Source organism: Sarcophilus harrisii, chromosome 3 (genome assembly GCF_902635505.1).
Source record: "Sarcophilus harrisii chromosome 3, mSarHar1.11, whole genome shotgun sequence".
Classification (NCBI taxonomy): domain Eukaryota; kingdom Metazoa; phylum Chordata; class Mammalia; order Dasyuromorphia; family Dasyuridae; genus Sarcophilus; species Sarcophilus harrisii.
Window position 1 is genome coordinate 584,159,160 of NC_045428.1, and position 22,744 is coordinate 584,181,903.

The window sequence follows — 22,744 nt, forward strand, 5'->3', positions numbered from 1 at the left end:
GATAAGGTGCATGAGATTGAGTTTACGAATCTGGTCTGTGAGTAAGTGGAATTACGGGAAACAGTGGGAGGAGGGCTTTTCTTTCTTCCCTCCCATTCTAGCCTTTATAACATTCCTGCTGTTGGGAGTTCCAAGCTAGTTAGAGAGAGAGAGCTTAGAGATTAAATCCTAGAATCCCAGGTCTGGAACAGGAAGAAATCCTGAGGGTTTTCAAGTTGTCTCCAGTCATCTAGCCAGTGAAAGACAAAAGCAACATCACAACCCACTTTTCCTGACATCCTGGATTATTCACTCTTCCTTGCCATCATTACCTTCCTTTTCCTTGCCCAAGATACTCAACATGTTAATGACTCATGCACTGGAGTGTATGTAGGACTTTATAAAGTGGACGGGGAGTGCTGTTACCCTTGTCATCCAGGTAAGTGAGAGAATTACTTCCTCTAGGACAAATCATTCTCTTTGTCTGGTAAATGGCTGCTTCTTCCAAGCTCTCCTCCTTTCTTCATGAGTCCATTCAAATTCCAGAATCATAGAATCTCAGAGCTTAAAGGGACCATGAGGGGAAGGAGGGTGTATCCTCAGAGTTTAGAGGAATGATGGAGATGCAATAAGAAGGCCAACAATTTGATTTAGTCATAAAAATGTGTGTGTGTGTGTGTGTGTGTGTAATTATGTAAAACATTAGTCAGAATGTAAAAGCAAACAGACCAAAAACCAAACCAGAAAGATAAAGTAAAAAAAAAAAAAAATGTGCTTCAGTGTAAATTCAGATTGCATCAGTTCTTTCTCTGGGGAGAGAACATTTTGTATCATAAATCCTTCATAGTTGTCTGGGATCATTGTAGTGGTAAAAATAGCTGTCATTCTCAGTTACCATGCTACATTATCCTTGTGATTGTGTACAATGTTTTCATTTTGTATCAGTTTGAATGGGACTGAATGCGTGAAGATTTTTCAGTTTGAGACTAAGTCACATGATCTCTATTCCCAGAATCGAAGTCAGACCCTCAGGAAGTTACAGGAAGTGATGTTGACAGGGGTGGATGGGGTGGGTCGGGGGGATTGTGTCCCCTTTAATTTGTAAAAAAATCACTCTGAAATTGTGACCCCTTTGATTCAGGGTCTCCCAAACTCTAGAGAGGCTAGGAGAAGGAATATTTATATTTTCTGGACTGGGCCTTTCTAACACAAATCATTACCTCCCCTCCCCCCATTGATCTTTTGGGAAGCCAGATCCAGGAAGCCTTCAAAGTGATTTTCATTCAATTGGCAGATTTAGGTCTGACATTGAGTAGCTTGAAACTCCAAGTATCTAGGCCTGGGAGCATTGGCTTTCTTTTCAACTGGGAACCTGAGCCTCAGACTTCTTGACCTACTTCTTGACTAGAAGAGCAATGTGGAATATGGGCTGAAGCATGAGTACTTTTGAGAAATCCTTATTCCCTTTTGATGAGATATAGATCGTGGCAGGAATATGGGTTGGTCTCCTAGTCTCCAGAACATCAAGTTAGGGCAGGTTTGCAGGAGAAACGCTACACAAAAGGCTATAATAAGAAAAGGCACTTTATTAAAGAGAGAGACACCAAGATGTTCTCTTAGTGGGCAATGTCAAAGAATTGCAGAGACATTTTCTCAGGGCTTACTTTTATACAGGAACAAAACAATTTGGGTTTTGCATCCAAAAGGAACATACTTGAGATAGGGTGTGGGAAAAGAGTCTTTCCAAGGGAATATAGATGCTTTTCTGGGTGAGGCTGTATTGTGCTCATCACTTTGACTCTTCTTTGTTTCTTATATGGCCAAGAGTGAGCAGCTTCCCCCTCTAACCTCTTACTCCACTCTCCAAAAGGAAGACTTGGTTATGTTGAGGTTAGGAACCGAATGTTGAGGTGTAGACCACATGTTGAGGTCCACATTTGGGGTACCTAAATGAAATTAGGGTTTAGTTAAGGTCTAGTGGCAGGTTTGGGGTACAGGGAGTCAAACAGAGTTCCCCTGCAACCCCCTTAGATTTGGCGCAAGGATACGGCGGTATATGAGGTCTAGAAGTGGAGCGGATTCCCAATAAAAGCATTTATTGGCCCAGAGAGCTAGATTAATAAAAGAGGTTTATTATTGAGTTTAGAAGTAGGAGATAGGTGAAGGTAGAGATAAGGAGGGCACTGGACAGAGGGTCCTCACATGGCGACCATGTTTGGAATCTCTGCAAAGAGGGGTTCCCAGTGTGGTCCTTTTAAGTCGGAGACTTAGCTCGAGGGGTTTTGGGGTGTAGCCCCAAAGTTGGCTCAGATCCGTGTGGGGCTGGGACAAGTCTGGATCTTCTATTGGAATTCAAAGGGACCAGGATTTGTGAGTCAAAGGGTAATTTACATTAGCTAGGGGGGTTGGGAATCAAAGATTGGAATCTTTCCCGCATCAGTTACAGACAAGTCCTTCTAGAAATGATAATTCTGAACTCTATATTTTTTGCAGAAGTCCAGAGTAGGAATTATGCTTTTGTCAAGGGGTCTCTCCCTTTGACATAGCTGCTTACCAGGAATCTTGCCCAGTGTAAAGACATTCTCTCCTCAGTGATAATCTTTTTAATTTCTGTGCTAGGATTTCTCTGCTAGGACCTCTTGTCACTCAGAAGTCTTCCTTTCTAGCAAAGTTGACTTCTCAGTGCCAATAAAACTTCCTTTTTTTGCCACTAATATTTCGAGTTCATGAATTCTTTCACATTAGATCTGCGCCTCCGACCAAAAAGGGGATTCCCACAACTCTCTGCACTGCCACTAGAACAGCATCAACTTGCTCCACAGGAAGCAGACAGCATTGGTCAAGGATAATTAGTTCCTTTTAGTCTATCCAATGAAAAGGCTCAGGTCTTTTGCTTTTTAAACCCCAACAATCCAAAAGCTGGTCAGGTTTCCACAAGCACATGGTGGGAGCTGGAATGGTTCCCTGGTGTGTGTCTGGGCATCTCACTGCAGGAACTAAATAAATGCTTTCTCTTTGTACCTGAAGATATCTCTGATTAGTTAATTTTGGGAAGAGGTCTAGTTCCTGTTCCACACAAAATTCATGTAAGACTTTCCAGATTTTTCTGGGGGTAATCCTGCTCATCATTTCTTTTTTTTTTTATTTCCCTAAAAACCAGAATGAGAAAAAAGAAAAATAAAGAATACAAAACAAAAGAGAACATTGTCATGTGCCCAGAAGAACATAAGGGAGAATTCAAAATATATGACAACAAATTACTGCATCAAATAAGTACATCTATCTATCTATCTATCTATCTATATATACTTTCTTGATTATATATATATGTACTTATTTATATATACTTTCTTGATTATATATATGTACTTATTTATATATGTATTTGATTATATATATGTACTATCAAGAAAGTATATATATATACTTTCTTGATTATATATGTGTGTACTTATTTGATTTAGTAATTTTTGTTATTTATTTTGAATTCTCCCTTGTGTTCTTCTGGGCACATGACAATGTTCTCTTTTGTTTATATTCATGGGTGACCATCTTTTTTTTTTTTTCTTTCTTGTGAATTGTTAAAAAAGGATATCATTATGTTTACATACACACACACACACACACTCTCTTCATCTCCCAGTTCCACCACACATATCTTTCCTATGCCTGCTGACTTATTGCTTTAATTCTGCCCCTAAACTTGCCTTACTGTTGCTTAACTTTTCCCCACCCATGGATTCTGCTCTTGTCTTCTTTCCACACCCTTTCCTTTCTAGTAACTCCATCCCTCCCCCCTTATTTCTTCATAGATTTGTGAGGGTGCTATAGCCTTCATGGTATTGCAGTGTGGGAATAGGGGGAGAGATCCCCTCTGCTTCTAGAGGCAGGTCCAATGCCAAAGAATTCACGTACCCAAGATCTGTGGCAAAAAGGAAGTTTTATTGTTCATTAAGAAGAAGTCTTTCTCAGCAGGCAAAATCCCTAATTAGGAATTTAGCAAAGGTGTGTTAACAGACCCTGTATTATGCATAAGTCTTGGCCTGGGAGCTGGGGAGCAGTTTGAGCTATCAGACCTAGATCTCCAATTGAATAAGGTACCAAGAGTGGTCTTGGACTAATTTTCAAACTCAATAGAGGGTGCAGCTATTCCTGGCCAAGATTTCAGAACTGAATGAAACCACTTATTTTGATTCCCTGAAGGGGGGCCTCTCCCAGAGGAGAGTTTCTCTGTATTCACTCCCATTGCTTCCCCACAAAAGTCAAGGGGGGGACACAATTTGCATCAATGATATATAGTAGTGTTGCTTATTTAACTCATTCTTGATATGAGTAGGTTTTCATAACTACCAGCCTGCCTCCCCCTCTAATGCCTCTATTCTTGCTTTGTACCTCATTTGCATAATAAAATTAGTATTTTTACCTCAACTATGATCCAGTCTTTGTTTTGAGTTGCTCAATTGTTGATGTCAGTCTAAAATATCTGGTATACATTTCCCATGTTAAAACAACAACAACAACAACAAAACATGAACAATTGTGCGTGTTGAGTTCCTTGAAACTGATCTTTGATATTGCCTCTTATATATTAAATTTTCTATTGAGTTCAGTCTTGGTTGATAGAAAGTCCTGAAAATTGCAAGTTCATGGAATGTTTATTTTTTCTTGTCCAATATTATAGATAAATTTGCTGGATATGATATTTTTGGCTGTAGTTATAGTCTTTTTGATTTTTGGTAGATATGATTCCAGCACCTGTGGCCTTTTGTGGCTGCTGCTAAGTCTTCTACAATTCTAATTGTGGCTCCAGAGTATTTTAATTGTTTTATTCTCGTTTCTTGCAAGATTTTCTCTTTGATCTGGGGGTTTCAAAATTGGCAATAATATTTCTATGTGTTTTCCACATTTTTTTATTTCTATCTTCCCCTCATGTTCTCTTACTGCAGGACAGTTTTTTGGATTATTTCTTGCATTGTTGTGTCAAGGTTTTCTTTTTGGTTACAACTTTATTGCAGTCCAATTATTCTTATAATTTCTCTCATCCATTCTCCAGATTTGTCATTATTTTTATAAGATGTTTCATATTTGATTCTATTTTTTTCATTCTTTAGAATCTTTTTTTGTTGTTTCTTGGTCTCTCATAGCTTTACTGGCTTCTCCTTGCCCAATTCTAATTTTCAAAGAGTTATTTTCATCTTTGAGATCCTGTATCTCCTTTTCTACTTGATTACCTTTTTTTTTATAATCTTGTTTTTTTTTAATTTTTTCTCAATGTCTCTCATTTGATTTTTATATTCTTTTTTTAGTTCTTCTATAAATTCTCTCTGGGTAGGGAGCCATGGATATTACTCTTTGGGAAAGAAGAAACTGCTCATGATTTCTTAAAGCACAATAATACTCCATCACAATTAGGTACTAAAACTTGTTCAGCCGTAACTCAATTGATGGGCATCGCTTCAGTTTCCATTTCTTTGCCACCAGAAAAGAGCTGCTCTAAATATTTTTGAACATATAGATCTTTTGTCTTTTGGGGGGTTTAATTTTTTTATTTTAAACTTAAATAAAAAATCATAGAAAAAATACCATATACACAGAAGACCATATGAAATGTCTCAATATAAAAGAATAAATTTTGGAAGAATTCTGGGAAGATGGCAGAGTAAATTGGTTATGTCAAGCTCTTTAGATTTCCTCCACAAAAAGAACAAATTTGTGCCTCAGGGAGAACACAGACTGGTGAAAAATCAAGACTTGGAATAGAGCAGGAGTTTGATTAAGACAGCCTAAAAAGGTACCAAGAAAGACACAGGCCTAGGGATTAACCCCAGTGAAGAGCAAATACCTCCAGACTATGCCCATTGAAATACCTAGTGGAAAGCTACCAAGAGGGCTCCCTAAGTGTGTCTGAAACATCGGCAGTAAGACAGACTTTCACCTCCTGAACTGCTTGTAAAGTCTGAGTCTGGAAAGATTGAATAAAGTTCAGCTGCCCAGGAACACCAGGCCCAGATATGCTGCAGAGATGGCCCTGGGCAAGAAGTAACTAGCACTCAGTGAGTGCAGAGGCAGTAAGGCAGGGTGCTGCTGGATATGGGCACTTGCTGGAAGGTGAAGCTCTTGGTTTGGGTTCCTGGTCAGAGGGTAGAGAAGTGATTCACCCCACCCTAGGATTGGAGGTGCTTACATTAATGCATCTTATTGAAAAAAAAAATGAACTGCCAAAGTAGAAAGAACCCCACCATAGAAATTTACTATGGGAACAGAGAACACTGACATTCATCTTCAGGACACTGAAGGAAAAAGAGTTTTTTGTGCCCCAAAGAGTAACTTAAAATGGCTCACTGAGCAGAAAGAATTTATAGAACACAAGAAGTAACAAAAGAAATTCTAAAGAATTCTTTTATTTTTTTTAGTATATGTGCTGTCAAAGCAAGCACCCCCTTTATTTTTTTTTAGATATAGACTCATTGTATTCTAATTAGATCTGTGCCTTCTGTCTATACTCCTTCTAACAGCACAAATACTGAGAAACTTGTGAGTTACAAATATCATCATGCCATGAAGTAATGTAAGCAGTTTAACCTTATTTGGTCCTTTAAGATGACCCTTTCCTGTTTACCTTTTTATGTCTTTCTTGAGTCTTACATAAAAATCATTTTTTTTCCTATTCAGCTCTGGTCTTTTCACCAGGAATATTAAAAAGTCCCCTATTTCATTAAAAATCCATTTTTCCCTCTAAATAATTATACTCAGTTTTTCTGGGTAAATGATTCTTGGTTGTAATCCTAGCCATTTTGTCCTTCAGAATGTTTTATTTAATATAAGAGCTGCTAAATTTTGTGTTATCCTAATTGTAGCTCTGGCAGTTTACAATATTTTCTCCTTGATCTTGGAGATCTGGAATTTTAATATATATATATATATATATATATATATATAGTATTACTGTTTGTTTGATGTTTTTTTCTGGTTACACATATATATTAGTTTTTTAAATACATATTTCCTTATGAATCTTGTTAAGAGAGAAAAATCAGAACAAAAGGGAAAAACCATGAGAGAGAACAAAAAAAGAAAAAAGAAGTGAATATAGCATGTGTTGATTTACATTCAGTCTCCATAGTTCTAATTACAGATGGTTCTGTTTGTTTCACTTAGCATCAGTTCATGTATATCTTTTCGGTCTTTCTAAAACAGCTTGTTCATCACTTTTTATAGAATAGTAATATTCTATTATTTTCATATACTACAACTTATTCAGCCATTCCCCAATTTTGGGGCATCTCCTCATTTTCCAATTCCTTGCTACCACAAAAAGAACTGCTACACATGTTTTTACACATGTGGGGTCTTTCCCCCTCCTTTATGATTTATTTCCTTGGGATAAAACTCAGTAATGGCACTGCTAGGTCAAAGGATATGCACAGTTTGATACCCTTTGGCATAATTCCAAATTGCTCTCCAGATGGTTGGGTCATTTCTTTTGGGATCTGTTTAAGCAGGTGATCTGTGGTTTCTTTCCATTTTTATTTTATCCCCAGTTCTAGAATATCAGGAATGTTTCCCCTGATAATTTCTTGTAAGATAATATTTACTCATTTTATTCTCTCAACAGCCACACAAATGTAGGTCTTGTTATTCTCTCCATTATTTAATTATGAGTCAGACAGAAATTGTGTAACTTCCCTGTGGTAACACAAAAAATAACTGGGACTGGATTTGAACTCAGGTCTTCATGAATCCAAGCTTGGTGTTCTATCTGTTGCAACCACCTAGCTGTGTTATTTTGTCTGTCTTCTCACCCTTTCCTGTTCCAATCAAATTGGCTGCCTTAGACTCCATGCCATCCCCAAATCTCTGCATTTCTTTTGCATTATCAGAGTGCCTTTTTTTTTTTTAGAATACTCCCCATAACTCTTATGTTATACCTAAATCTCTTCAATGTATAACTCAGACACCACCTTCTCCATAAGCTCTTTTTCTAATTCTGTCTCCCCTTAAAAAAAATTATTTGTCTTTAACATTGTTTATTAAATTCTGAGTATCAAATTCTTCTCCTCTCTCAGCCCTGCCCCCATCCCATGAGATGGTAGGCAATATGGACTTAATTATACATATGAAATAATGTAAAACATTTTCATATTACTCATGTTTCAAAAAAAATAAAGTGAAAAATACTATTATTTATTGTGCACTCAGAATTCATCTGATTTCCTCTCTTTCTCTGGGCATGTGTCTTTCTCTTCCTTCTCCTCCTCTCTTTCTCTCTCTGTCTCTGTCTTTGTGTGTGCAGGTGTCTGTGTTTCTCTGTCTCTGTCTGTCTTTGTCTTTCTGTCTTGGTCTCTCTCTGTCGTTGAGATCCCTTCCAGTTTTGACAGTCTGGGTTGAAACTGAGGGATGGATGTGCACCCTCCTAATTTTTATAATAAATCATTCTAAGTTTCATAGGAAGCCTTGAGAGCTTCCTAAACCTGGTCTAGGGTATTCATATGGTGTTATCAAAGGGAAATGAAACTGGAGAGCAGTAGCTTCTGAAAGGAGGTGTCCTGTACCTTGTTTTTAATGCTAACTCTTTGTTATCTTTAGGTTACAAACGGAAAGGGGCATGTAACATGAAGGAAGGCACCTTCTGTATACCTTGTGATCCTGGGACCTACATCACACACAAGCATGTCCTGAAGAAGTGTCTCCCATGTAAAGTCTGTGACACTGGTAAGAAATTCTTCAGGGGCCTTAGGGTCAACTAGGACCCTGGATCTAATCCAGAACTTGTCTTACAGTGGGTACTGTAGCTTCCCTGAGAAAGGGAGAGCTCGGTTCAGAAGTCAAAAAGCTTGGATTTACCAGACAAGATGAAATAGGAGGAATGTCTACAGCCTAGTAAGTAGGAAGTAGACCAAGAAAAGAGCCAGTGAGAATGCTATACAAGCAGTTGGGAGAGCTGGGTTCCATCCCAGACTTTTCCTTCTGTGACCTTGGACAGGTCATGTCCACTCTTTGGACAGCAGTTTGCCCATCTCTACCATGAGGAGCTTGGACTACTTCCTAAGGTCCTAGAGCATGCTATTTCTTTTTTTTTTTAATAAAGCTTTTTATTTTCAAAACATATGCACTGATAATTTTACAACACTGACCTGTGCATAGCCTGGTGTTCCAACTTTTCTCCCCTCCTTCCCCCCATCCCTTCCCCTAGATGGCAAACAATCCAATATGTTATACATGTTAAAATATATGGTAAATCCAATATATGTAAACATAGCTATGCAATTAATTTTCTACATAAGAAAAATCAAATGAAAAAGGAAAGAAAATGAGTAAGAAAACAAAATGCAAGACAACAACAACAAAAAGAGTGAGAATGCTATGTTGGGAACCACCCTCAGTTCCCACAGTCCTCTCTCTGAGGGCAGATGGCTCTCTTCATCACAAGATCATTGGTACTGGCATCAGTCATCTCATTGTTGGAAAGTTACATTCATCAGAACTGATTATCATATATTATTGATGTTGCCATGTGCAATGATATCCTAGTTCATAGAGCATGGTATTTCACACTTAGGAAGCACAAGGTACTTTATTCACACTCCCTCACACAATCCTAGAACATTCAAATTGGAAGGAACCTCAGAAAAGAGTGCTTAAAATGTCTAGGATTCTGAAGAGGCTAATCAGCAAAGTTGGTCCTCAGGAACTTGTGAAAGAGGCTGAGGTAGGCCCTAGAGCCTGCCCAAATCTTTAAATATACATGTCTACACTTTCCTGACCCCTAGCCACAGGAGTAGGAGGATTATCTCAAGACCTGTGTTTCCTCCTAAGGGCCCCAAACCTCTCCCTGTTAACTCCCAGCTGGGCTCATCTTAGCAGTGTAATAGCATTTCAAACTACTTCTCCATCTCTTCTGATCATTCCCTTGTTGTCTTCCAGGGAGATATTATGTTAAGGAATTAATTCATGTTAGACGGTGAATCACTGCTAATATTGCCCTGTCTTAGAGTTTTGAATAAATTTTTAAAGATAGATTTTCACTCATAGTAATAGGAGGATGCTTTTTCAAGGACAAAGAACATCTCCTCCCCTTGGTCCTACCCCATTTTACCCCTAAATCCCAGGTGGGTCAGTGCTGCATCAGGCTGGAGAAGGGCATATGTATCCTTGGGAGGGGGAGGGGGGTGTTGGACAGAAAGAGGACAGGGGAATGCTAAGTGGTGGAGCAGGTCTTTCTGCTCTCTCACCCACTTTTGTTCTGAGTATTCTGAAATTTGGACTTCTCTATTTCTTTTTTTTTTTTTTTTTTTTTTTTTTTTTTTTTTAATTTAATAGCCTTTTATTTACAGGATATATACATGGGTAACTCCACAGCATTAACAATTGCCAAACCTCTTGTTCCAATTTTTCACCTCTTACCCCCCCACCCCCTCCCCTAAATGGCAGGATGACCAGTAGATGTTAAATATATTAAAATATAACTTAGATACACAATAAGTATACATGACCAAAACATTATTTTGCTGTACAAAAAGAATCAGACTCTGAATTAATTGTACAATTAGCTTGTGAAGGAAATCAAAAATGCAGGTGTGCATAAATATAGGGATTGGGAATTCAATGTAATGGTTTTTAGTCATCCCCCAGAGTTCTTTTTCTGGGTATAGCTGGTTCAGTTCACCACTGCTCCATTAGAAATGATCTGGTCGATCTTGTTGCTGAGGATGGCCTGATCCATCAAAACTGGTCATCATCCAGTATTGTTGTTGTGGACTTCTCTATTTCAACAGAATATTCTACATAACAGGGAAATCATCTTAAACATGTCAAAATTCTTAACAATATAAAGTACTGGGGACTCTCCTGGTTCTTTTTGTTCCCCCATTTCTCCTTTGGCTTCTCCCCTGCCCCAGGATTGTTCACCTGCTTCCCTTAGAGTATCTCCTCTCCTTAGTCCATATGGAAAGGATCAATAGCTAACAGACCTAGAGCTGAAAAAGATCAGAGAGCTCATCTCATCCAGGACCCTCATTTTACTGAAGAAACTGATCCCAGAGAAGTTGGGACTTGACCCAAGTCACAAAGCAGTAAAGAGCAGAGCCAGGATTTGACCTCCAGTCCCATGATGGCAAGTTAACTCCTTGCTCAGAGCTTTTTATCTTCCCCTCCTTTTTCAGGCACATCCCTTTTTAGAGTTTGAAAAGGTTTTCACCCCCAACATTGCCACCAGGTGGTGCATAAGGAAGAGTCGTAGATTAGAAGTTAGAGATGCTGAGAACTTAGTTCTTGCATTTATTATCTGTATGATGTTGGGCAAGCCAGGAAATAAACATCCAATAAGCACATACTTTGTGTTAAGCCTTGTGCTAAGTTCTGGGGATACCAAGAAAGACCCTGAGAATCTAATGGGATAAACACCATGACAACACTCTGTACAAACATGGTGTAGGCAGGATGATGAATTAGAAATTATCTTAGAAGGAAGACACTAGCATTGAGGGAAATCAGGAAAAAGTGATTTACCTCTCTGGGCTTCCATTTGCTCATCTTTAAAATGGGAGGGTTCATTGTAATGAGAAGTCAGGTTCTGTCAGCCTCTAAATGTCTTCTCTCTGCATTTGGCTGGGAGGTTTGGGCTCCAATAGCTGCTGGTACAATGCATAGAAGGCTGGGTCTGGAGTCAGCAAGACTTGAGTGCAAATGTGACCTCAGACACTTCTAATTTTGTAACCTTGGGCAGGTTTTGTTAGGGTTGTTATATAGAAGACTGCTTGGTACATTGAGGGATAGGCACTAAATGAATGCTTCTTCCCTTCCCCCTTCCCCTTACTTCTTGATACTTCTTAATGACTCTATGTGACCTTGAGAAAGTCCTTTTCCCAACTGGACCTCAATGACTGCATCTAAACAGTGGATATTTTCCTGGAGGGTCTGTTAGACTTGCCTGAGACCAGTTGGTTTGGTATAGCTGAGCATCCAACCCAGAGACATGTGAATCTGTAGAAATGGAGCCAGCCTCCTGAACACAGAAGGGTAAATGACTAGTCCTACATTTCCTCAGCCTGTGTCACCCTGTAGCTCACCACAGCAGTTCCTTCCTTCTTCAGTTTTCTTATAGACTTGCAAGCACCTATAAGGCTTGTGGATGTCACCTTTTGTGGTATTTCCTGAATATACCCCTTTCTCTCCTCTGACACTGTAGACCCTCTTCACCTCACACCTACAGTGTTGCAATAAATGCTATGAGGGTGTCTGCCTGTCTCCAGTCTCTTCCCACTCCAATCTATCCTCCATTCAGCTACCAAAACTTTTTTCCTAAAGCATAGGTTTAAATATGTCCTATCTGACTCAATAAACTTCAATGGCTCCCTCTCACCTTTAGGAGCAAAACTGAAATTTTTAAAGCCCTTCATAACCTAGCCCCTTACACCTTTACAACTCTATTGCACCTTACACCCTCCCTTATTTCGCATACACTCTGTGATCCAGGGACAATGGACTCTGTGGTTTTTCCAACTGGGAATTTTCCCTCATGCCTCTATGTTCACCTCCACCTTCTGTCTTTCTTTTCTTCCTTAAAATCCTAGCTAAAAGCCCGCCTTTGTAAGAGATCAATCTCCTTCCTTCTTAAGTACAGGGCCTTTCCTATATTGATCATCTCCAATTTATCCTGTGTGGATCTTCGTTTCTACGTCCTGGTTTGTGTGCATTGGACTGTGATCTCCTTGAAAGCAGGGATTATCTTTTACCTTTCTTTTTAATGTGTGCTTGGAACATAGTAGGTCTTGAATAAATGGTAATTGACTGACCTAATGTCTCCTCCTTCCTTTTGTTCTTTCTTTCAGAGTTCGGTTTGGTGACCAGAAGGGAATGTTCATCTACCTCCAACACAATGTGTGGCTGTTCTCCGGGTTATTTTTGCATTGATATGAAAGATGATGACTGTGAGCTGTGTGCGCCTCATCAAGTTTGCAACCCTGGTCAATATGTGAAGTCTAAAGGTGAGCTTGCTCTGTCACCATCCCCCCCAGGGACCCAGGACTATTGTGGCAGCCTGAGAAATTCCCAGCCTTTCCTCAGTTCTGGCTTCCTCCCTGGAACCAGGAGTACAATGGGATGATGCTTGGATCTGGTGTGAGATGATTAGGTCCAAAACTAAGCTTTGCACCTACTGTTCATGTGATGCTGAGTTTTCTTGATCTCTCTGGTCCTCAGTTTTCTTATCTATAGAAAAGGTGATAATACAGGGGATAGAAGACCTCTGAGGTCTCTGAGGTTTGACCAAGTAGTCAAACAAAGCACATTCCTTCATTGACCATGTCCAAAGAGCATATGTGTCTCCTTCAGCCCCTTGTGTCCATCACGTCTTTGTTAGGAGATGAGTAGCATGTTTCAGTATGAGTTCCTTGGAATTATGGTTGGTTAGTCCATTGATTTGAGTTCTTAAGTCTCTCTAAGTTGGTTGTCTGTACAAGGTTATTGCTACTGTGTAAGTTGTTCCCCTGGTTCTGGTCACTTCTCTCAGCAACAGTTCATACAAGTTTTCCCATGTTTCACAGAAATCATTCTCTTTATAATTTCTTATGTTGCAATAGTATTCCTTTAAATTCATGTATGACAGTTTATTCAACAATTCCCTATCTAGTGGGCATACCTTCAGTTTCCAATACTTTATAGAGAAAAAATGTAGGCTATAAATATTTATATATATATTGGCCCTTTTACTCTTTCTTTGAACTCTTTGGGAATATAGGATCAAATGTAGTATCAGTGAATTAAAAGGGTTGCATAGCTTAGTAACTTTGGGGATGGAGCTCCAAATTAATTTTTTAAATATCCAGACCAAGTGACAGCTCCACCAAAAGTACATCAATATATCTTTTTTTTCACAGTCCCTCCATCATTTACTATTTTCCTTTTTTGTCTTCCATGTCAATCTGATAGATGAAAGATGAAACTCAGAGTTAGTTTAATTTGGATTTCTCTATTAAAAATTTAGAGCATTTCAAAAACATAGCTATTGATAACTTAGATTTCTTCCTTTGAAAACTGCTATCATTTGGAAAATGTCTCTTATTCTTATACATTTGAATGATTACTATACATAATGAAGATAATATATATACATTATATATACATATACATTCATATATGTGTGTACATATAATGTATGATGTAGATCTATATATAAAATGAAAATGAGACTTTTATCAGAAAAATTTGCTGCAAAAATTTTCCATGCTCATTTCCCTAATTATCTGCTTCCCCTCTAATTTTATTTTTTAATCAAAATTTTATTGAAAGACCATTTTCATATAATATCTTTTGTAGTCCTTTTTTAAAAATACATTTGATGTGCCATTCTCCAACTGATAAATGGTCAAAGGATATGGACAGACATTTTTCAGATAAAGAAATTAAAAGCATTTCTAATCATATGAAAATGGTGCTCCAAATCACTATTGATCAGAGAAATTCAAATCAAAACAACTCTGAGATACTACTACACATCTCTCAGATTGGCAAAGATGACAGCAAAAGATAATGAAGAATGTCCGAAGGGATGTGGTAAAATTGGGTCACTAAAACATTATTGGTGGAACTGTGAACTGATTCAACCATTCTGAAGAGCAATATGGAACTATGCTCAAAAAGTTATCAAACTGTGCATACCCTTTGATCCAGCAGTGTTTCTACTGGGCTCCCAAAGAGATCTTAGAGGAGGCAAAGGGACCCACTTATCCAAAAATGTCTGTACCAGCCCTTTTTGTAGTGGCAAGAAAGTGGAAACTGAGTAGATGCCCACCAGGTGAAGAATGGCTGAAGTTACAGTATATGAATGTGTTGGAATCCTTACAAAGTGTTAAGTCATTAGAGTTGATAGAGACAATAATTATCTAATTTAGCATGGTTCAGTATGATTGATCTGATCCTATGAAGAGATGTTATGGGTCAGAACTTGAAACAAGGTACTAAGTAGAACTGATAGAAACAATGCTTGTGTTCACACTTTTAGAGAGCTCATATAAGCAAGAAGCTCTTAGGGCCAGAGAGCACTCTGGGAAGAAACCCATAATCCCTTTCTCAGATCCCACAATCCCACTCTTGGAGAAGGAGCATAAATAGAGCTTCAGTGAGCCAGTCAAGTGAGTTCATAGAGAAGCCCTCTCTCGGAGGCACAGCCAGATTCATCACTTCATCTCACACCACTGTGGTGGCTGGGCTCATGCACTTCCCCCACTGAGACCAAGGCTGGTCTGAAAGACTCTCCAGAAAGCTTCCCAGCCCCAGGCAAGGAGACAAGAGATTCATTCCAACTTTCACCTTGGTGCTGGCTGGAGGCTGAAGGACAAACCTTTGGATTTGGAGACATTCAGAGGGAGTTCTTGGAACCAAGCAGAGAGATAGGCCACCAAGAAAACTAACCGGGTTATTTTGGAGGAAGCAATAAAAGATCTGAACTTTCATCACCTGGCTGCATTTTGAGGTGATTATTACTTTTAGCTGAAACTAAGGCTGCCTCCAGAAAATCTCCCCAAGAAACCTGCTTCTAGAGAGAACCATCTTATATTATATTAAAGAAGAGAACACCACAAGAATGTTATGGAATATTATTGTTTATTAAAGAAAGTAAGATGATTTTAAAGAGTCCTGAGGAGCCTTACATGAACTGATGCTGAGTGAAGTGGGCAGAACCAGGAGATTTTTATATATGGTAACAGCAAGATTATACAATGATCAATTCTGACTGATGTGGTTCTTTCCAACAATGAGATGACTCAGGCCAGTTCCAATGATGTTGTGATGAAGAGAGCCATCTGCACCCAGAGAGAGGACTGTGGGAACTGAATGGGAATCACAACATAACATTCTCACAATTGATTGTTATTGTTCGCTTACATTTTTTTCTTACTCGTTTTCTTTCCTTTTTGATCTGATTTTTCTTGTGCAGCAAGAGAATTATATAAATATGTTTACACATATTGTATTTAACATATTTTGATATGTATAAAATATATTGGATTGATTGCCATCTGGGGAGGGGGTGAGGGGAAGGAGGAGAAAATTTATAACACAGGCTATGCAAGGGTCAATGGTGTCAAATTACCATGAATATGTTTTGAAAATAAAAAGCTTTCATAAAAATAAATAAAAAAAAAGAAAAAATGTTGTGCTTCACATATTACTGCCTTCAAGTAGAAAAGGTGAAATACACCTTTATAAATATATTATTGCTCTTGAGCATAAGAATTTCTCACTTTAGCACTTAAAAAAAACAAATTACAACATAGTCTTTAAAACTTGACATTTTTATATGTAATATGGATTCATACTTAAAGACTTGGTTGGATGCCTCAGGATTCACCAAAAACTCAAATCCTGATAAGAGGAAGCAGGAAGATTATGTATTCTGCAACTCAATTTAGCGTCTACTGCAAGGAATGATTTTGACAACTTTTTATTCACAGTACTTCAGATGCAAAATATCCTATTCTGTAGTTGTTCATAAAATCCACACTTTCTCTCTCTCTCTCTCTCTCTCTCTCTCTCTCTCACACAATGTAGCAACCAAGTTATTGTTTACTGCAATTGAAGGAAATTCAGACATGATTTATGAAAACTTAAAACCTACTCCTATAATCTAACATATGTAGGACAGTCTCCAATCTGCCTGAAAAAGATACTACATATAATTATATTTCAGTAAGAACTGAAATTTATAGGCAAGTTTTCCTTTCATCTTCCCCTCTAATTTTACCTGCATTGATTCTGTTTGTGCAAAATCTTTTAGATTTTATACAACAAACACTAACCATTTTATCTTCTTTGATCATCCCTCTTTGTTATTTGACCATAAACTCTTTGTCTATCCATAGATTTAATTGGCAATTTCCTCACTGCTCCACTTATTGGTTTATGATACTCTCCTGGGTTCCTGAAGGTGATCCACAAAGGATTCAATTTCCAGCAAAATATACTTAGTTGGAGGCTTCTAAAAAAGGACCAAGCATCTGGCTTTCTAGAGGTCAGCTTAGTTAAGTACAGAGGAGCTCACATTTCAGATATAACTCTAAAAGGCCATCTGCTTAAATTGAAGGGAATGACAATCTGCATTTGTACAGAGAGGAAGCAAGTTGCCAAACTGAAGATCTTTCAAATATTGATGGAGTAACCAAGTGTGGTCACTTACTTGACCTTTTGGGTGTCAGTTTTCTCTCCTGTCAAACGAGACAGTTGGACCCAATAATCTCTCAGGTCCCTTATTCCTCTAAAGTCAGGGTTCTGTAAGTAGGAAAAATTATTTGTATGCTTGCAGATAGTTAAATAATAAGTAAACAATCATCGATTATGTTTCAGATTTACACATTATCTGGAATGTAGATGCTATCATTATCCCCCTTTTATAACAGCAAAAACAGGTAAGCAGAGGTTAAGTGACTTGCCCAGGATTTAGCTAAAATCTTCTTGACTCCAAGCCCAGTTCTCTATCCACTGAGACACTTCAATACTCTTATTACATCCTTAATCTCCAGCTTCTGTGAAGAAGTGGGGGGTTATGGGTATGGAACACTACAAATAATGTTACACTGTTTTCATTTGCCCCTTAGTTTGTGGGACTTTTTTTTTTCTTTTTAAAGATTATATATTATAAGAGATGACTCAATGTCTAAGATAAGGTCATCAGAGGCATGGTGGAATCAGTCAGGACTCTTCTCCCAAGATCCATTGTTAAATTTTGAATGTGAGCATTAGCACTTCAAAAATAATGAAACAGAATAAATCAGAGCTTAATTTGTTGTTTTGTTAGTTGCTTAGTGTTGTGAAATTGATGGGGAAACCTTTAGTAATGTTGTCTAAACATAAAAGACAGTAAAACGTGCCATTTTCATTTTTTTTCTCTAAAGAGTTGGTTGTTAAACCAAAGAAATGTTGGGTAATATAAATGATACAAAAACAAAATATATTTTTTAGAAATATTTTTTTTCCACAGGTAGGGGGTGGAAGTGTTTCATAGAATTGTTCTCAATACTCTTTGTTCTGACAGAGAGCTTCCAGGGAAAGGACTGACTAATCCAGGGACACTGGTTTAACAGAAATGTTTTGTTCTTATTACTCTGCTGAGCATCACATATCCCATGCCTCTCTCTTTCAGGCACAGAGAGAAAAAACACTATCTGTGAAAACTGCCAGGCAGGGACATTTTCCATGAATGGGACCCTGAACTTTTGTTTGCCATGGACCAAGTAGGTATAGCATGTTCTCTGGGACTTGGTGGTCTTGTTCATTTATAATAATTTGAACAAAAACTGTGAACTTAATGAACTCCAAATAAAGTAAAAGTTTCCATACACAGAATAGAACAGAAAATAAAAATTAAAAATGTCCATGGGAGTGTGTAGGTAACTAAGAACTGGATCTCTGGGAAATAAATATACACTGGACACACTTTAAGTTTATTCTGCATCATCAGCATTTTCTTAAGTCTAGTCATGCAACAAAATAACAAATCAAGCCCTAATTTGTAGTATTTGCCCATTTCTGAGGTATGTGTGCTCACCCTGAATATTTAACAATTGCCTTAGGGTTCATGCTAATTCCAGCACCCCTTCAAATTTATGGGACACTGTGAACCTCTCTTCTATGCAGCTTGCATGGACTTGTAGGCTTAAAGGAAATTCAACATGTAATTTTCAGTGCTGTTCTGCTTGTCTGTGCTTCCTTCTTGTCTTCTTCCCTTGGATAGCCTCCATTGTGAAGTTTTCCCCCTTAAACTGAACTATAATCTGCTTCTCTTACATTCTTTCCATCACTCCAGGTTCTACCCTCTGGGGCCAAGATGAGCGAGTTTACTTCTCTCCTACTTCCCATTTCTTCAAGTACTTGACACAACCTTTTGGCCTCTCCAGGACATCCTTCAATAACCCCTTCCATGCATGGTTTGGGGCTCTGGCTGCCCCAGTACCATGGAAAGGGCTTTGGAGTCTAGAGAATCTGGGTTCCAATAGCATGGACACTCCCCACCTGTGGTGGGCCAGTGAGATGTTACTTTAAAAGGGCTGGTCCATGGGAGGTGATACATAAACATTAGCTATTGTTATCAGTAGTGTGGACTTTCTATGGCTGTTTTTCCTTATCTATAAGTGAGGGACCCCAGCAAAGAAGCCCTGACATCACTTCCAGTTCAGAATCTATGAGCCTACACCACCCTCTTGTGGAAGGAACTGGAACTCTTTATTTGTAGGCTGACCAGTAACTGTACTGCTCATGTCTCATGGCCATGTACATGCCCGTGGGAAAGTATCACAGGATTTCCTTTGTTCTAAAGCCACAGTGTAGTCTAAAGCTGAACGGCCATGGCTGATTTTCCAATTGCATTGCTGACTCACAAGGGGTGCTCAGAGAGCTCCTGCTCCAAGATCTTTTTAGATGGAATGTTAGCTAGTCCCATTTAGTCCTTCCCAGGATAATGGTTTGGTAGAGTGGAAAGGGCACTGACTCTGGAGCCCAAAGAGCTGGATTCAGATCCTGCCTCTGATATTTGTTTCCTTTGTGACCAGGGATAAATCCCTTTGATTCTTTGGACATCAATTTCCTCATCTTTATAATTAGAGGATTGAAGTAGGTGGCTTCTGTTTCCTTTCAAAAATAATAATAATGATGATGATAATGATGAATGGGTAAACTGGTGGCACAGTGGATAGAATGCCATGTATGGAGTGCTCAGTTTAAATCTGGCCTCTGACACTTGCTAGCTGTGTGATCCTGGCAAATTGCTTCATCCTGCTTGCCTCAGTTTCCTCATCTATAAAACTAGTTGGAGAAGGAAATGGCAAACCCCTCCAGCTTTTCTGCCGAGAAAACCCTAAACAGGGTCTCAAAACGTTAAACAGGATGGAAATGACTAAACAATAATAATTATTATTATTTGTTAATAATTAAATAAAAAATAATTATTGCTGAAAGCATCATCGGGGGGAAAGCAGCAGATTAGAATAATAATTCTAGTCCCTTAAATGTTATGACTTTAGGGGGTATGATTGGTTTAAACTAACTAGTGAACACTTTGTCATTTTTCAAGGAGAAGGAAAATCTTAATAGTAATGATATTATAGTAGTTTTAGAGACCCCAAGTGGAGATAGATAGATTGAAAGAAGTGGGGAGAAGGAGAGAAACAGAGACAGACAGAGACAGAGATTAAGAAACTTCTCCATATGGCTAAGGTCCACTTAAAGTGTGGGCTGCTGTGTGATTCAAAGAGGGGAAGATGAGACATTTTCAGTCTTTTCTCCCACCTGCCCTTTTCCAAGGAAGATTTTAATACCTGTCAGAGCAGAAGCAGGAAGTTAAAATATGAGACAACTTTGTTCTTCTCAGAAATGGGGTTCCAGCCTAGAATTATAACGATTTGTTCTTTTACATATTTTTAGTCTGAAAGATGTGACTAGGATCAATCTAATTTATGATTACTTTTTTATTATTATTATTTTGGATGAGGAAGGGAAACCCCAGGTTTTCTATTCAAACCTTCCCACCTATCATCACTCTATCCCTTTTGTCACAATAAACAAAAATTATAAAAAGCAAAGAAACTCACTTATCCAAAGTGTGTCAAAAGAGATATCAGAAAAGAAATATATTGGAGGCTATATATCAGATAATACAAATGAAAGAGGTTTCCCAGGCAGTAAGATAACTCAACCAAGAGAAAGTTCTAGCTCTCCTGAAAGAGAAAGTATAGCAAGCTGAGGAGGAGGATACCATGGAGGCTTCTGGTCCCTTCCATGTCTTTCCAGAGTCTTTTCCTTCTAGAATTTGAAATGATATTGGCCCCTTCCATCCTCCCTCTGGAAGCAGAAGCCAGAAGCAATGTGATGTCTGAAGAGTCCTGAAAAGGCTGGAGTTTCCCCCCAATTTTGCCCAGCTGATGTCCACAGGGAATGACATCCATATCGACCAATAAGGAGAGTGTTTCATACCAATGATCATTGGGATAGGAGCTACAATAACAATAAGACTAGCCATTATATAGCACTTTCTAGATATTGTCTCATTTGATGCTCCACCAAGAAGGGAATGCTATTAACCTCATTCTACAGATGAGAAAACTGAGGCAAGCAGGTGTTAAATGCTCAAGATTCTGCATTTGGAAATGTCTGAACTAAGATTTGAACTCCCATTTGAGCTTCTAGATCCAAAGTTCTGTCCATTGGTGTCCCTAGATCTAGAAACCACAGCTTCTATGATTTTGAATAGATTTTTTAGCCCAACTGTAAATATTGATTCTATAATCCTAGTAATTTCGATATTTCTGTTAGGTTAGACAGTGGGATATACAGGACTTGCTGTGGGATCAGGAGGCCCAGAGTTTGGTATCTTAAACATTATAAACTTTGTCTCTGAAGCATGTGCCCTATCGAAGGGAAATGATCATTCAGTCATGGTGGGTTGATAGGAATTAATTCATGTTCAGTGACACATGTCCTCATTTATCTTCCTAGTTGTACTGCCCAGGGTCTGTATAAAGAAAGGCCTGGTACTGCCATCACTGATGCACGGTGCTCACAGGATAGTCACTATCAAAATATATACTTTTTCAGCAATCCTGTCATCATCAGCATCAGCATCTTCTTCATCATCATGACAATTATCCTCATTTTGAGGTGTCGAAAGAAAAATACCCAAGACAGAGGTAAGCAGAAACACAAAGAGGGTGGAGCAGTGGGGACTTTGCCCCAGGGCAGTGAATTTAGAGGCTCTGACCAGAATAGGAATTCTTTACCATTGTAGCCACCAGAGAGCTCATACCTAAAACATACATTCATTCAGTGCATCTAGGGAAATGGCAGGTAGAAGGCAGAGGAGGTCTTCCCCTGTCCCCATCCTTCCATCTTGCTCCCTGCTACTTCCCCACTTAAGTAAAGGTGGATTTGACTTAGGTTCATTTTGGATTTCTTGCCCCCAGATACAGAAGTTCCTATTTATATTTCTACTACCAATCACTAACCTGTCAAATTCACAGAAAGCCGATCTAAATGAGATTTCTTATCATCACAAGTTTGTGAAGTCAACTAGGAAAACATTCCTTTCTCCAAAGGGAAGTAACGATTATCAGAAGAGGTTGATAGATAAGTAGATAAATAGATGGATGGAGGATAGAAGATAGATAAGAGAGAGAGATGGAGACAGAGGGGAGGGATGAAGAGATTCTTTTTTAGCAAAACCATTTTTTATTAAAGCTTTTTTATTTTCAAAACATATACATAGATAATTTGCTACATTCACCCTTGCAAAATATTGTCTTTCAAAAATTTTCCCTCCCTTCCCCACTATGGCAAATAATCCAATATATGTTAAACATGTGTGATTCTTCTATACATATTTTCACAATTATCATGCTGCACAAGAAAAATCAAATCAAAAAGGAAAAAATGAGAAAGAAAAAACTGCAAGCAAACAACAACAACAAATTTTAAATACTATAATGTGAGATGAAGAGATTCTGTATAGAAAGATGGATGGATGGATTGAAAGAATGATAGCTGCTGGATAGATGGCTAGGTAGATGGAATAATTTGACTGAGAAATCCCACAATTAGGTCAAGTTATTAGCAGTAATTAACATTCCAGGGCATAGTCAGGAAAACAGCACTTATGTCCCTGGAAAGGATTTGGCTGACCAAGCAACTAAAACCTCAGCTTCATGTCCTGTCGGGGTCCAGAGAGGAACCTTGCATAATATAATGAGGAAGTAAAGAGGTTTTGATGTCTGAGGCACCC

At 38.4% G+C, this 22,744-nt stretch overlaps 1 protein-coding gene across 1 annotated transcript; it reads left to right on the top strand.

Annotated features, from left to right (window-relative positions):
• The first annotated feature begins 17 nt into the window (after positions 1–17).
• LOC116422866 (tumor necrosis factor receptor superfamily member 14-like) lies at positions 18–21,815 on the top strand. The gene is given in 6 exon segments (XM_031962986.1): positions 18–368; positions 371–418; positions 8,566–8,691; positions 12,810–12,965; positions 18,119–18,209; positions 21,466–21,815. Coding segments are annotated over 6 exon segments (738 nt in total). The 5' UTR covers positions 18–340; the 3' UTR covers positions 21,755–21,815.
• The last annotated feature ends 929 nt before the right edge of the window (positions 21,816–22,744 follow it).